The 15,893-nt window shown below is 47.9% G+C and overlaps 1 protein-coding gene across 3 annotated transcripts in view; it reads left to right on the forward strand.

Moving 5' to 3' along the window:
- Positions 1 to 14,438, forward strand: part of USP42 (ubiquitin specific peptidase 42) — a 31,434-nt gene extending 16,996 nt beyond the window's left edge. Inside the window, exons 9-18 of one of the 3 annotated variants that reach the window (XM_081338080.1) lie at positions 822 to 933; positions 1,583 to 1,723; positions 3,230 to 3,330; positions 3,550 to 3,703; positions 4,025 to 4,756; positions 5,861 to 5,952; positions 7,261 to 8,589; positions 10,100 to 10,246; positions 11,411 to 11,742; positions 12,619 to 14,438. In XM_081338080.1, coding sequence (XP_081194206.1) covers positions 822 to 933; positions 1,583 to 1,723; positions 3,230 to 3,330; positions 3,550 to 3,703; positions 4,025 to 4,756; positions 5,861 to 5,952; positions 7,261 to 8,589; positions 10,100 to 10,246; positions 11,411 to 11,742; positions 12,619 to 12,662 — 3,184 coding nt within the window. In that variant the 3' untranslated portion in view covers positions 12,663 to 14,438. The remainder of the gene's footprint in view (positions 1 to 821; positions 934 to 1,582; positions 1,724 to 3,229; positions 3,331 to 3,549; positions 3,704 to 4,024; positions 4,757 to 5,860; positions 5,953 to 7,260; positions 8,590 to 10,099; positions 10,247 to 11,410; positions 11,743 to 12,618) is intronic. The other 2 variants (XM_081338081.1, XM_081338082.1) reach the window with 2 other exon arrangements.
- The last annotated feature ends 1,455 nt before the right edge of the window (positions 14,439 to 15,893 follow it).

The raw sequence follows: 15,893 nt of genomic DNA on the forward strand, positions 1-15,893 counted from the left end.
CCACGCCCACCCAGTAGGCCATACGCACTCTAGCCACGCCCACCCAGTAGGCCATACGCACTCTAGCCACGCCCACTCAGTAGGCCATACGCACTCTAGCCACGCCCACCCAGTAGGCCATATGGACTCTAGCCACGCCCACCCAGTAGGCCATACGCATTCTAGCCACGCCTACCCAGTAGGCCATATGCGCTCTAGCCACGCCCACCCAGTAGGCCATACACGCTCTAGCCACGCCCACCCAGTAGGCCATACGCACTCTAGCCACACCCACCCAGTAGGCCATATGCACTCTAGCCACACCCACCCAGTAGGCCATACGCACTCTAGCCACACCCACCCAGTAGGCCATACGCACTCTAGCCACACCCACCCAGTAGGCCATACGCACTCTAGCCACGCCCACCCAGTAGGCCATATGCATTCTAGCCACGCCCACCCAGTAGGCCACGCCCACCCTGGCCACACCCACCCGGCCCCTTGAGGGCAACCGCAATGCTGATGTGGCCCTCAATGAAATTTGAGTTTGACACCCCTGCTTTAGCCTATTTAGTAAGGGATGGTATGTAGTAGCTATCCGTTTTCCCCTGTGTTTGCTTCCTTAAATGCATGTTGACATCCTCCGAGGAGATTGAAAAGAGGGTGAGTCTTAAGAGTGGAAGGAAAAGTAGCATGATTTGATTTCTCTTCCACGTCTTGAAGAAAATCTAAACCTGTTTTCAGGCACTAATTGCCAAATAGAAAGTAGTTGGGTGAACTTCTGGAAAGGGACAGTGTGCTGGGGCGGGGAGAAAAAGTCTTAAATCTCCCTTATGTTTTAGGTGTAAAAAAATGGTTCCTGCATCCAAGCGGTTTACGATACATCGGGCTTCAAATGTCCTCACCTTGTCCCTCAAACGGTTTGCAAATTTCAGCGGTGGCAAAATCACCAAGGTAAACGCTGCCCTGTAGCAATGTGAATAAAATGCAGGTGGTCCTCAGCTGAACAGTTCATTTAGCGACCGTTCAAAGTTAGGACGGCACCGACAGAAGTGACTTACGAACGTTTTTCACACTTAAACAACCCACTGCAGCGTCTCCCCATTCACGTGATCCAAATTTGGATGCTTGGCAACTGGCTCACATTTATGACAATTCACCTAACACCTGGGGTACTAGCTTTAAAAAATTGCAATGATCCACTTAACAACTGTGACAAAAGAGGTCATAAAGTGGGGCAAAATTCATTTAACCGTCTCACTTAACAATATACGTTCTGGGCTAAGATGTGACCGTAAGCCGAGGACTGCCTGCAAAGCACCCCGCCCAGCTGAGAATTAAACCAGATAAAGGATTGTATATAAAAAAAAAGGTTTTGAGTTAAATGAACTAGTGCTTAGAAGAGGGGGCTGTGTGAGATGCTGGGTGGGGTTGTGTCCACTCATTTGTGGCATTTTCACCAACATAATTGTGTGAACTGATATCCTTTGTGGTTATAAGCGTAAACGTTTAATATTTTTTATGAGGTTGCTTTTCTCTCTTGTTTTAAATTGGATTCTGGATGCAAACTCAGAAGTGCCTCTCTCTCTCTCCTCTGGATTAGGAAGTGAAATATCCCGAATATTTAGATATCCGGCCGTACATGTCCCAACCCAACGGAGAACCAATCATTTATGCACTTTATGCAGTGCTCGTCCATACCGGCTTCAGCTGTCACGCCGGACATTATTACTGCTATATAAAGGTAAACATGTCTTTTATCTTTTTCTCATCTTTACCGTTTTTAGACGTTCAAGAAGTTATTTCAGAGCAGGCGGCCATTTTATTACGATGAGTTACAATTTGAAACGGGCGAGAACAACAGAACGCGGTCCAAATTGTTATCCTAATGAAGAATACTTGATTCCACTAATGACTAATCCATAACTGTGAGGACATTGCTATGGGAAAGAGTAAGCATAAACCGTTGTAAAATGCAAAGACCCAGGTCTAATGGTTTTTTAAGGCAGTGTTTTGTCAACTTATGCATGCCGGCTAGGGAATTCTGGGAGTTAGCATCCGCACCTCTTCAAGTTGCCAAGGTTGAGAAACATAGCTTTTAAGATAATTCTTGCGCTCCGGAAATTTGCGCTTACTTTTTAGACTTTGCTAAATGCTTGCTCTAAAAACGTAAGGCTATACGAATCTCTTTCCGTAACCCTTCCTGCTGCTAAACAAAATTATTTCGTTGTTTAGTACAGTTATGTATTTCACTAAAATCCAGTAGAGGGCGCCATTTATCCTCCCGCCAGCTTTTTTTTTTAAGCCTTTTATTTTTCCAATTAAAATTGAGCCAAAGAACATAGTTGCCTTTCCTGATTTTCCGTATCGTCAACTGGAGTACATACGGAAGCGTCTGAGATGGTAATGCATCTTTTAAGAACGCATGACTGTATTTTGCTGCAAAAATGATGGAGGGCTTTAAAACAGGCTGGGCCTCCTTGCAGATCCAACATTGACACTGACCGGCCCTAATAAGCAGGCATATACATAGAATGAAGGCTACTGCTAAGCTTGTAAGCCGCCCTGAGTCTTCGGAGAAGGGCGGGATATAAATGGAATTAAAATTAAAAAAAATAAAAAATAAAAATGTAACATCTGTGACATGGAAGATTTTTTTTATCTGTTTTGGCTGACCACCAGTTGCATCCCCTCTTAGAAGAGAAACATCTGGTGGGACCCAGTTCTAAACGAAGCACGGGCTTGATTTTTCATTTTCATTTTTTTAAAAAGCCTTGTGATATTTATCTTGGCAGGAACCATAGGCATTCTTCAAAATAAAGAAGGCGCAAGGAGATTGGAATTATTTATTTATTTCATTTAGCCTATGGCATCAACAGAGGTCATTCATACAACACTAACGAAACCCATTCTAGAGGCAAAAACAAATATTAAATAAAGCATCAGCAAGTACACACACTAAGATATACACACACACGTCTAGATGGATGGATGGATAGACAGATAGATAGATGAATGTAGGCGGACAATACAATATACAAGATAAAATATTAAATTAAGGTAAAACCATGATAAAATCACCATGCTGCGGCACCACAGAATCGCATAGGATAGAGGTTATAATGTGATATCTAAGGAAGCTAATCATCTAAGATGTTAGGTGGAGGTTGGGATATTGATTTGCCTCACGCTGGAGGAGGGATTTACAGGCAATAATTTTTTGCTCTAATTCATTTTATTTTTCTCTTAGGCCAGTAACGGGCAGTGGTACCAGATGAACGACTCGACTGTTTCCAACAGTGACATCAGGACTGTATTAAATCAACAAGCCTACGTACTGTTCTACATCAGGTAAGGCCAAGCGCTCAAAGGTAGATATTTTTTTTCCTGATCCTTGGCACCAGGACCTGCCTTGCATTTTTGCCCCACCTCTGGGGGTGCCACAAATGGCAGAGTCCCTCCTCTTTGCTGATGACAAAGAAGGATGCCACCTTAAGAAAAAGAATCTTGCAGTGGTTTGTAAAAAGGGACGTTAACATCACATGCCTTTTTTTTGTTTTGTTTTGTTAGGACCCACGACTTGAAAAACGGTGCCGAACACGTTCATTCGGTTCACACGCCGGGCCAGTCTTCTCCCCGACCAGTTATCAGCCAGCGGGTGATCAGTAATAAACAGAGTACGCCAGGATTTATCGGACCTCAGCTCCCTCCACACATGGTAAAGGTAAGTTAAGAGGCATCCAGGGGCACCCAGTCACGGCACGCCAGCAACCGGTCCGCACAAACAAGCAAAGCGCCATCCACGAGATGCAGGCAGCACACAAAACCACGTTCCTCCTCTGGTCCACGGAAAAAAAATATCTCTCCCCAGAACCGGTCCCCGATGCCCAAAAGGTTGGGGACCTCTGGTTTAGAGAGCCAGAGTTTGATTTGAGAAAGTAAGTTTCTTACAATCGCTCCGTCTACCTCTTATGCCCAGGAATAGATCTCTTATTTTCTATTTCTTTTCTTTTTTTTCTTTCTTCCTCCTTTTGTATAATTGCAGAATTCGAATCATTTGAACGGAACCGGATCCCTAAAAGAATCCCCCAGCAGTACGGTGGGCATTCCTACCAACGCTTCTCTGGTCAAATCTCCTTCGGCCCCTTCCTTGTCCATCTCCAAGTGGACCATGAACCGGTCAGCCACGGCCGCCGCCCCGGATCCATCCAAGAAGCCAAAACTCACCCTCAGTATTCACAACAAGCTGGCGGCTCGCCAAAGCGCCTCTCACACCAGCTGCACCGTCGAGACCCTCAATAAACCCGCCCCTTCCTCCACCATCTCCAATCCTTCCGCACTGCAGTCTACCTCAAGCACCTCCACCGTCTCCTCGGCCGCTAACCAGGTCTCCAGACCGAGCCCGCCGGGCAAGTCCGGTTCCAAGCTGGTCATGAACGGCAAGGCCAAGCACAGCCCCAGCGTCCTGGTCCCTTACGGAGCGGAATCTTCCGAAGACTCGGAAGAGGAATCCAAAGGCCTGCCGAAGGAGAACGGCCACCTCCAAGTGCCCAACGGCATTTTACCGGACAACATGGCAGGCGGGCTGGAGAACTCCTGCTTGTCCTGCCGCAAGCCGGAGAAGGAAAGTCCCCACCCTGAGTTGCCGCAAAACGTCACCGTGATGCTCTCCATCAGCCTAAACGAGGCCCCGAAGCAGAACGGGCAAATAAGCAACGATTCCACCTCCCAGTTGGCAGACCGCCCCTTTCCCAAAACCAACGGCTTGCCCGGAAAAGTGAGTGGGTTTCTCGGGAGGCGGTTAGTCCTCAACTTACGACCGCAATCGAAGCCCCATAATTTCTGGTTGTTAATAACCTGGTGGTTAAGGGACCCTGACTTCCCGATGACTTTGCTTCTCAGAAGGTCGCAAAAGGGGATCGCATCTCTCTCTCTCTCTCTCTCTCTCTCTCTCTCTCACACACACACACACACACACACACACACACACACACACCCCGGGACACTGCAAAACCGTCATAAATACGAGCCGGTTGCCAAGCATCCGAATACTGAACACGTGACCCTAGGGGTGCTGCAACGGCTGTAGGTGTGAAAAATGGCCGCTGGTCACTTTTTCCCCAGTGTTCACCATTTTGAACGGCCGCTAAACGAATGGTTGTAAGTCGAGGACTATCTGTATTTATAGCTGACTTTGGGATGAAGTTTGGGGCTCCTGAATTGAAAAGGAAAAGCCAGAGCTCAAGGCTTAAAATGCTGGCTTCCCACACAAAGGGTTTATCCCTTCCTTTCTTCCAAGGAAAGCTAGAAAAGGCTACGAAACTACTAGGTGACCGTTGGAACTGTTCTAAATCCAGAGGGAACCCCTGGTCCTGTTCTTCTTCCAGTTGATGGTTACGCTCTCCTTGGGAGCAAATCACACATGCAGGTTTTGCCAGTACACAGGAGTCTTGGGTTTTGTACTGGAGTCTGGAGTCTAGGACAGGGGAAGGCAACCGTGGCTCTTTCATGACTCGTGGACTTCAACTCCCAGAATTCCTGAGCCGGCATGGCACAGCTTGGAAACCTCTCTTTCCCCTCAGCGTGGCTGGCTCAGGAAGTCTGGGAGTTGAAGTCCACGAGTCATAAAGCGGCCTAGGCCAGCAGTAGGCAACCTTGGCTCTTTTATGACTCGTGGACTTCAGCTCCCAGAATTCCTGAGTTGGCGTGGCTCAGCTCGGAAACCTCTCCCTTTCCCCTCAGTGTGGCTGGCTCAGGAATTCTGGGAGTTGAAGTCCATGAGTCATAAAGGAGCCGAGGTTGCCTACCCCTGGTCTAGAGCATTCAATCCCCTTGCTTGGTCCCTCTCATTGTATTAACCTTTTCCACTCTGAATTTACAGGGTTCTCCAAAAGCTTTGTCCTCAGACCCTGAAGAGGAAGCCTCCGATTCCCTCAGATACAAACAGTCGAAAACCTTGCCCGGGGACTCCAGGTAGAGCGGTCTTCCTTTATTCTAACTGTATTTTGAATTTTAAAAGGCAGATGACGCATCTCCAGCCTATTTCCTTTCTGTTTTTTATTCTCTTTTTCCATGTTTCTCCCACTTGGGAACATGAATTTATATTTGGTAAAAGCAGCATAGCTACGCTCCGGTTTTAAAAAAAAACAAACTACAACCCATTTATTGGACTAAAATTTACTGCTTTTACGATGACACGATTTACCCGGTTTTGTTAAAAAGGGAAAGGTTGGCTTCCATTCCGATGGAATGAGCTGCACCTTTGGAAGGCACGCATACTGCTTTTCAAAAGTGGCAGCGGGCGTTTTCTAGGCCAAGGCCTCCCCTTTGGCAGATTTTATCAACTCTTTTATTAAGTTGCTTATAGTTCTTTAAATTAGAATGGCTGCCTTCATTGAGTGAGACTTGCAAGTCACAGTCTTAACTCTTTCACCGTGTGTCCTGTTCCTTTGCTGGTAAATTCTTCCTGCCTATTTCAGGAACTGAGGGAATCGTGTGTGTGTGTGTGTGTGTGTGTGTGTGTGTGTGTGTGTGTAGAGCCAGCAATTTTAGATAAGAAACAAGAAGTTCTCAGGCTGCATTTTAATCTGTTTGTCTTTGAAGAAAAAGAATCTCCATGTCTGTCTTTGAACCCTTTTGTGTTAAAAAGATTTTGGACCAGATAGAATTGTATCTTGTGATACGAGAGGGGAAAAAAAGCTACTTTTCATAAGATAACCTTGTTAATGTGCCTCACAAAATCAGTATTGTCAGTTTGTCTAGAGTGCTCGCCAGCTTCATTTTCAAAAAGTTCCCTAGAAGTTAAAAAAGCGCTTTTAAGGAATGCTCAGGTTGAAATCCAAAGTCAGCTTGCCCCCTTATGCTTGCTTGCCTTTCGCTGCTGTGTGGTGACAGACTGCCACAAACTGTGTGTGTGGGGGGGAAATGCTTGGGGAAGTGAAAGTAAAGGCTGTATCTCCTCAAGATGCTGCCTCAAGGTCACCCAGCTGGAAGAAGGAAAGGGCTAGGTACCAAACTATGCTTGGACCGACTTATGAAAACATCTTATTATCTGGACATGATTGGTTACACGGGGTGGGCGACGAGATACAGTTAAGGGAGGGAAAAAGTAGAACTTAGGGATTTGGGCCCGCGAGTCTTAGTTCTGGCTTTGAATTACTGCGGTACACGTGAATTCTGATAAAACTATACGCCTTGCTCATCCGAGGGAGCCAAGGAGTGAGGTTTTAAGTTGTGGCAGGCCTGACATCCATCCTGACACGTCTTTCTCTTCTTGACCAGCAGCGCTCCCGAACCAGAGAAATCAATGGCCGAGGATGCATCTGAAAAGGCCCCCGATGCCCTTCCCAACAGTGCCCCAAGCCCAGGAATACATTTGGACCCCGACGTCACTTCAACCACGGAAGACCCTTGCGAAAGAATTGCCCAGACGGAAAACAGACCGCCGGAGAATGACCAGCAGCACGGTTCCCCGGCAAGAGAAACAGCCCCCGCCTGGCCTGGGGAAGGGGATGCTCAAGCCCTTGCTGAAAGGGCAGGCGTATCCAAAGACAAGAAAGCAGCTTCAGAGAAGAGTCCAGAGGCTGCTGAAGGACAGGCAGGACCGGCGGAAAAAGACACCCAGAGTCCCCAGATGCGGCTGGACGGTGAATCTAGGCCTCAAAAGCTGAAGACCTCCCTCAATGCACCCGAGACGGGCCCTGAATTCCAGGGCAGCCCTCCAAGCAGTAAAGAAGCCCCTTGTGCCGAGAATCCCCCGCTTCCCCAACCCAAAATTGTTGCCGAGAGCCAGTGTCCGAAGACGGAAAGCAAACCGGCAGAGGGCAACGAGCCGGTCCGAAGAAGCCTCGAAAAGCCAGGCCCGAGATCCTCTCCGAAGGAGAAAGGCCACAGTTACAAAAAAACTGACCAAGAACATTATCGTCCTAAAAAGAAATGTTCCGAAAACGAGGAGGAGGAGGAGGAGGCAGCGGCGGCCGACGGGGCGGGCGGACGGAGCCAGGCCGATGGACACTGCAGCAAGCAGAGGTTCGCTTACAGTAGGGAGCGGGTAAAGCAGCAGGACCAGCCCCGACGGGAACACCACGGCACCAGCTACTACAGGTTCCCGGGCAGTCCCGATCCCGCCCGGAGTTTAGGGAAGTACCCTCCCTACCGATCCCATAGCCGGGGCAAAACGGACTCCGAGCGGAGCAGGCCCAGTTACGGGAAAGGAGCAGAGAGGTCGTGGAGCAGGGAGAGGTACTACCAGGAGACGGCGAGGAGGTGGGACGCATGCCGGTCGTACAGCTACTATTACTCAGCTTCCCACGTGCCGCCTCGGCATAACCAGGAGAGGAAGCCGGCTCATTCTGAGAGAGACTATAGCAAGTCCAGTCACGTTTACAGTAGCCCCTACAATAAACACGATTACTACAAAAGCCGGTCGAACCACGAGCAGGAGAGGAAAAGGCGTTTTTCCCCAAGCCCCGAGGCCAGCGACTGCGCCCCCGAAAAGAAGCACCCCAAACTCCTGCAGGAGGGTTCTCCCGACGAACAAAAGGGAAGGAAGCGGAAGAAGTCGAAGAAGAAGAAGAAGTTGAAAGACAAACACAAGGAGAAAGATGCCAGGTGAGGAGAGGCGGGCGCGAGCCTGTTTGGTTTCTGAAGTTGGGTCACCGATCACTCAGCCCTTCCTTTCTCTCCCCCCCCCCTTTCCACCCCCCTCCCCCCAAAAGGTGGCTGAAAGATTTCAGGATCTTGATTTCTTTTTAAATTATTTTTCATTGCCTTGGCAAAGGCCTGGCTGACGCCCTGCGGCCTGCTACCTCTGAATTAACACCTTATTTTTCAGCAGAATCCTCCTCCAGGAAGTGGGCACAGGTGGCCCTCGACCTACAGCTGTTCATTTAGCGACGGTTCAAAGCACTGAAAAAAGGGACCTTAACGGCCGTTTTTCACGCTTACGACTTGTAGCCTCCCCGGGGTCATGTGCCCAGAATTCGGACGCTTGGCAGCTGACTCATACTTACGACGGTCGCGGTGTCCTGGGGGGTGGGTGGGATGTCATTTGATCCCCTTTGGCGACCTTCTGACCAGCCAAGTGAACGGGGAAGCCAGATTGACTTAACAACTGTGCCGCTAACATAACAAGTGCAGTGATTCGCTTAAGCGCTGTGGCAGGAAGGGGCCGTAAAATGGGACAAAGCTCACTTAAACAACCGTCTGGCTGAGCGGCAAAAATTGGGGGGGCCCTCTTGCGGTCCTAAGTCGAGGACGACATGTATTCATTTCTCGGCTTGTCCATCCCGTTCGTCCGGCCGCCCGTCTCCACAAAACGTGACCCTGGGCGGCCTACGACAGAACGATTACCATATTTTCCGGCATATAAGATGACTGGGCGTATAAGACGACCCCCTACATTTCCTGTTAAATTATAGGGTTTGGGCTATACTCGCCGTCTAAGACTACCCCTCTTCCAATGCACACCAAATCAAAATTAAAAAACATCAGATTAGATTTTAATATGGTAATTTTAATTCAAATGCTTATGACATGCAGGTACTTAGTAGGAAAACTGTCACTTATAAACATAAGGCTGTTTGTCATCAAACATGTAAACATAAAACAGTGCAAGTGGATTAAACTTTTCCTAATTCACTCTAAAGCTTTCCCTGCGCAGACCAAATGGGAGATCCGCTCCAGGTTTTCCAGCCAGCCCGCCCAGTTTCTGAGTCAAATGTGTTCTTAGAGCTAAGCAGCTGCTCTGGCTGCTGCATTCCCCACCTGCCTTTCAAGTTGGGATAGACTGCAGCTGCTCTTCAACTTGAGAAGGAAAGACGCCCAGACCCCAGCCTGTAAAAAATCACAGACTGCAGCTTCTTCTCCAATTGGTCCCGCTTTCCCTGCGCAGACCACATGGGAGATCCACTCCAGGTTTTCCAGCCAGCCCTGTCCCTAAAGTTTCAGCACCCTGCGTATAAGGACCCCTGACGTTTGAGAAGATTTTCATGGGTTAAAAAGTTGTCTTATACGCCAGAAAATACGGTAGCTTCACGAGCCTGGTGTGATGCCAGAGTGACGGTGGAAGAAATGTATGGATCCACACAGGGCAGCCTGTAAGCCTGTTCCTTTCTTTTAGCCCTAGTTCCTTGTCTGCAAAATGGGTAGCGCAGCAGTCTTCGCCCCCTTCCTTATGGGGTGGCAGAATGAATGACTCGGTCAGTGACCCCGTGAATGAATCAAAGTCACAGGAAACTGCTCTTCAGTCAAGTCGCAAGGACAGACGGTAGGTCCTGTCCCGACAGGAAACGTTCTCTCTAGGCCTGAGGTCCCCAACCCCTGGTTTGTGGACCGGCACCGGGCCGCGGCATGCCAGCAACCGCCCCGCGCAATCGAAGCGAAGCCCCATCCGCGGGATGCAGGCAGGCAGCACTCAAAACCACGCACCCTCCGGTCTGCGGAAAAACCTCTCTCCAAGGAACCGGTCCCTGGTGCCCAAAAGGTTGGGGGGCCTCTGCTTCTAGGCAAGCCCAGGTTTAAATTGACTCAAATTTGTCCCAGCAACTCCCACGGACGCTCGTGAGCAGGAGGAATCTTTTCTCTTTCAGTTCACTAAATGTTCACGCAGATAGTCCTCGACCATTCGCTTAGTGACAATTCAAAGTCACCACGGCCCTAAAAAAGGGGGGGGGGACTTGGGAGCGTTTTGCACCCTTAACGACCCCCGTCGCATCCCCGCAATCCCGCGATCGAAATTCAGACGCTTGGCAACCGACTCGCCTTTATGACGGTTGCGTTAATCACGTGAACCCCTTTTGCGACCTGACAAGCAAAGTCAGTGGGGGGGTGTGGTGTGTGTGGCTGCGCAGAGCCCAGATTGACTTAACCGTCCTGTGACTACGTTAACAACTGCTGTGATTTTACACCTGTGGCACGAAAGGTTGTAAAAATGGGGCAAAACTCATTTAGCAACCCTCTTGGAAATTTTGGGCTCAGTTGTGGCCGTAAGTGGAGGACCACCTGTATATAGGTGCATGGCCTTGGGGAGAGGGGGGGAATTTAAAAAAAAATGAACTATTAATCAAGCGCTCTTTAAAAGGGAAGTGACTGCTAGGATCATGATGTCTGGAATGATATAGGTCAAGGGGTAGGCAACCTTGGCTCTTTTATGACTCGTGGACTTCAACTCCCAGAATTCCTGAGCCGGCATGGCTCAGTTTGGAAACCTCTCCCTTTCCCCTCAGCGTGGCTGGCTCAGGAATTCTGGGAGTTGAAGTCCACGAGTCATAGAAGAGCCAAGGTTGCCTACCCCTGGTCTAGGATTTCCTTCCTGAGCAGCGGGTTGGACTAGAAGACCTCCAAGGTCCCTCCCAACTCTGTTATTCTCGGTTGTGTGAAACGGCAGCCTCGCTTGCCCTCCGCTGACTTTCCGGTCTCTGCTTTCCTTCAGGCATCGCCAAGACTCCGAACCGTCTCCTTCCAACTCCGAGGCCGAGACCCACAAACATAAACACAAGAAGAAGAAGAAGAAGAAAAAGAAGAAGCACGCGAGGAAATCGGAAGACTGCGACGAAGGCCCTGCCCCTCCTTCCCTTCCCAAGCCAACCGCCCTGCAAATCCAGAATCTCAAAAACTGGGAGACGCCCAAACCGTCTTTGGAGGCTTGTCGGAAACACGGCGTGACGTCTTGCAAAGAAACGCCGGCTGTTTGGCGGAAGTCAAAAGCCCTGGAAAGAAGCAACAGGGAGGGTGGCTTCAATCCGCTGAGAGATCATAACAGTGGTAAGTAAGGCAGGTGGATCCGTAGGGAGATCTTCCTTTGACGCTCAGGGAACCCTCAAGAGTTGAAAAAAGCCAGCCTGGATCCTCCAGCCTTTCTCAGGCTCGGCAACTTTTAAGACGGGTGGACTTCTAACGTCAAGAATTGACACATCGTGGCTTGTCGCTTTCGGCACCCAGCTGAAGAATGACAGAACGGGTGAGAGCCCGTGTAAAAATCCCTCAAGCGATTGAGCAGTGGCCGATTCGGTGGCGGTGTTGCCGCCGTGCCAGGGAGGGGAGTTTATAAGTGGGTCCTCGACTTAACAACGGTTCATTTAGAGGCCGTTCAAAGTTACAACGGCACCGATAAAAGCGACTTACGGCCGTGTTTTTTTTGACACCACCTTTGCAGCATCCCCCTGGTCGCGTGATCCAAATTTGGCCTCTTGGCAACCGGCTTCTACTTGCGACGGGTTGCAGCGATCGCCTTTTGCGGCCTTCTGACAAAACAAAAGTCCACGGGGAAGCCAGATTCACTTAACCACCGTGCCACTAACTTAGCCGCTGCAGGGAATTCACTTAGCAACTGTGGGAAGAGAGCTTGTAAAATGGAACAAAAGTTCACATCTCTCTCGCTTAGCGAACGAGAGAGTTTGGGCTCCCTTGAGGTCGTAGGTCAAGGCTGCAAAAGGGAAGTTGTAAAATAGGACTGGTCCCATGGATGACTCCCTTTACGACCATTAGAACTTAACACCGCGATGTTCAGGCCGCCTTAAATGTTGTAAGTCAAGGGCGTTCTGTATTTTTGCCACAGGCCAGGAAAGCTAAAAAGTACGGGGCTGTTAAAACCTCTACGCCTCAGTTTCCCCAAATGACATTGTCATCTTTGCCTTTCAGATCCGGAATGTCCGTTGGAAGTCCAGCTTATAGTGTATTTATAAACCGAAAAGGGGGGGGAAACCCCCCTTACAAACTCTTTAATTCATAATTGGTGCTTCAGAAAATACTGTACAGGATTTTATCATTGGAAGAAAGCCCCACTTTTTTTTCCCTCTTTTTGGTTTTTACCTTGAGTCTTTCTTCTTTTTTAAAAAAACAAACAAACAAGCAACCCTACAAAATTCTCCGTGATCCCCAAACACAAAAGAGGACGGACACGTTTCTACAGCTGCTGGACGTTGCGAATCCTCCTACCCTTGTCCGTGTCACCGTCAGAAAGAAAAAAAGCCCTGGATCCGAACATCTCAAAAAATGCTGCTTCGTTGCACCACTCAGGATGAATGTCTTTTTATGTCCACGTGATGTTTTTGCTCCCAACTCGACCCAGTTCGCCACGCGGGGTGAGGAACCGTAACCCAATTTTAAGCAAGCTGTAACTGATAAAGTGTCTATTTAATTTAATTATTTAAAACATTTCACACGCAGCTGAGGTGTTTGCGAGAGAGAGAGAGAGCGCGCCTCGGTTTTCTTCGTCAGGTGTCTGCTACTAGAAACTCAACGTCATTTCCCTCCGTTGGATTCCCGTCTTTGGACTTTGTGGAAAGTGCGTGCCGTTCAGACGCTTTGGGCCAGTTTTTGAATGTATCCCGGGACACGTCCGAAGACCGCTCGTCGCCTGGCTTAACCGGAATTTCCTTTTCCGAGATCCCGACTGGCAATTGCACAGGGTTTGAGCAACCCGTGCGTTGCGGGAAAGGCTTCTGCGTCCGTTTCCCCCACTCGAGTGTCTCCTTCCGTGGGTGTTTCTTCCACCCAACCTTTGCAGGATGCCTTTTGCAACAGTCGCCTGCAACGTCCTTTAGTACGCCGCCTCAGCGACTCCGTTTGTAGTGCTGGCCCTCCCTTCTTTTCCGCTTTTCTTCCCGTCTTTTGCCACTTGGTCCTTGGGCATCTCGTCCCTGCTCCGCAGAGTTACTTTATTGCTCAGGTTGGACTTCTAGCCTGCACCAGAAGTAAGCGAGGAGAACAGGTGCCGGGATCTCTAGTATCCTCCCAGAGGAGCCGTTTTCCTTTTTTTTTTAAAAAAAAAAAATCCACTAAGTTTTTATTGCGTTCATTTTTAAAAGTAGTGATATATACATCCTGACCGATCTCGGCCACCTGGTTTTCTTGTTTCCTTTCCAAGTTTCTAGTTACAGACAATGTTCATACTGTGATTTATTTTATTTTGTTTTTTTAATTTTTGTTATTTTTTAATGATGAAATGCTATCAAAACTGTGATACACTTAATTCACTGGTCCTGCATCAGGAGACGAGAGTGGGGAAAACTGTATTAAATACAGTTCATCTGAATAATCTGTCTGATTTATTCAAGCCGTGTTTGTTCAGAGATGTCTAAAGTTTGATCTTTGTTTTTTTAAAGATGAAAAAAAGCACTTGCCCCACTTGTAAATATGTGGCATGTAAAATTTATATAGTATATAAATCCGAGAAATCCAATCAAACATGCTTCTGTGGTTAGTTCAGTTACACCGGACTGGAGCGGCTGAGGACAGTTGAGCCGAGAATTTATGTTACTAAGTGAGTTCTGCCCCATTTTACAACCTTTCTTGCCACTTCAGCTGATAAGTTAGTAACGTGTTTGTTAAAATGAATCCGGCTTCCTCATTGGCTTTCCTTGTTGGGTGGTTGCAAAAGGAGATCACGTGATCCTGGGACACTACAACAGTGATAAACATGAACCTGTTGCCAAACATCCAAATGTAAATCTTGTGACCCTGGGGATTCTGCGACGGTCGTAGGTGTGAAAAATGGCCATTATTCCCTTTTTTTCTGTGACCTTGTAACTTCAAAAGGACACTAAACACTTGTAAGTCAAGGTACTCGTTTAACACAAATCGTTTGATGGTGACCCGTGTGTCACGAGCTCTTGGTTGGGTTGCGCTACCAAAAAAATCTCAGTGACTTTCCCTTTATTAGTATTGTAGTATTAAGCAGAAACACTACAGGTAGTCTACGATGGGTCTGCAACCTTGACAACTTTAAGACTTGTGGAACTGAAGTCCACAAGTCTTAAAAGTTGTCAAGGTTGCCGACCCCTGATCTACAAGTTACGATCACAATTGCAGCCAGAATTTTGGTTGCTAGACAAGGCGCCTGTTAAATGAATCAAGCCCAATTTTACAAATTTGGTGGATTTAACTGAATCGTGTGTATGTTTAGCAAACCTGGCTTTCCACATTGAGAAGTTGCAGTTGACAATCACACAATCCTAGGACGCTGCAACCTTCATAACGTGCTGGTTGCCAATTGCCCAAAATTTAACCGTGTGACCGGGGACACCACAATGGCTGTAAAATGTGCCTTTTTTTTCCCAATGCCCTTCTGACTTCGAACGGCCGTTAAACGAATCAAGGACGACGTGTACCCCAATTCTGTCCACCTTCCCCAAATTCACTTTTACGTTGAGATCTCATCCACGGCTCCCTTGCCTAAATGGATTTTAAAAAAAACAACCAATCATAGGATATTGCCACACATGGATATGGAATTATATTGCGCACTTTATTGATAACCAGGCACTCGATCAACACAGATGTACACTATATACAAGCTACTTTACATTGAGTGGTTAAGAAATATTGTACAAGAAAATAGAACTGGGGGAGTTACAGACTTTTTGGCAATACCTGGCTTGGGAAAAAGGGCCTGAGCAGATGGAAAGCTGGTTCACTCACTACTGTGTTAAAAACAACACAATTTGTGTCATGATCGGGCATGATTTGTTGACAAAGCATTAACAGGCTAGGATTACATCCTAAGCACATTAAGCCAAAACGTCAGCTAGCTTAGAACTGTTTCTCAATTCTAGCAACTCTTTAAGAGGTGTGGACATCAATTCCCAGAATTCCCCAGTCACCTCTTAAAAGTCACCATTGGCTCAGCATAATGGCCTCAGGTATACCCCTCTCAGTCACAACCTCATTTTCAGAGGGCCACTAAATCTAGCAGAATTATGCCCTCAGTTCGTGAACAACGGCTTGTAGGGAAGCCAGCATTAAGCCTTCATCTGTCTGTGGAGCCTTTTTTTCCCCAGCAAGCATTCCTAGAAAGCTAGGTACTCCCTTTCGCAAAAATATAAGGCTGCTTTTACTTTCCTCAAAAGCATGAAGTCTTCCAAATGTTCCAAACCTTAAAAAGTATTTATTTTTATTTTATTTTTTTAGTTATC

This window comes from Vipera berus (genome assembly GCF_964194415.1).
Source record: "Vipera berus genome assembly, chromosome: 13".
Taxonomy (NCBI): Eukaryota; Metazoa; Chordata; class Lepidosauria; order Squamata; family Viperidae; genus Vipera; species Vipera berus.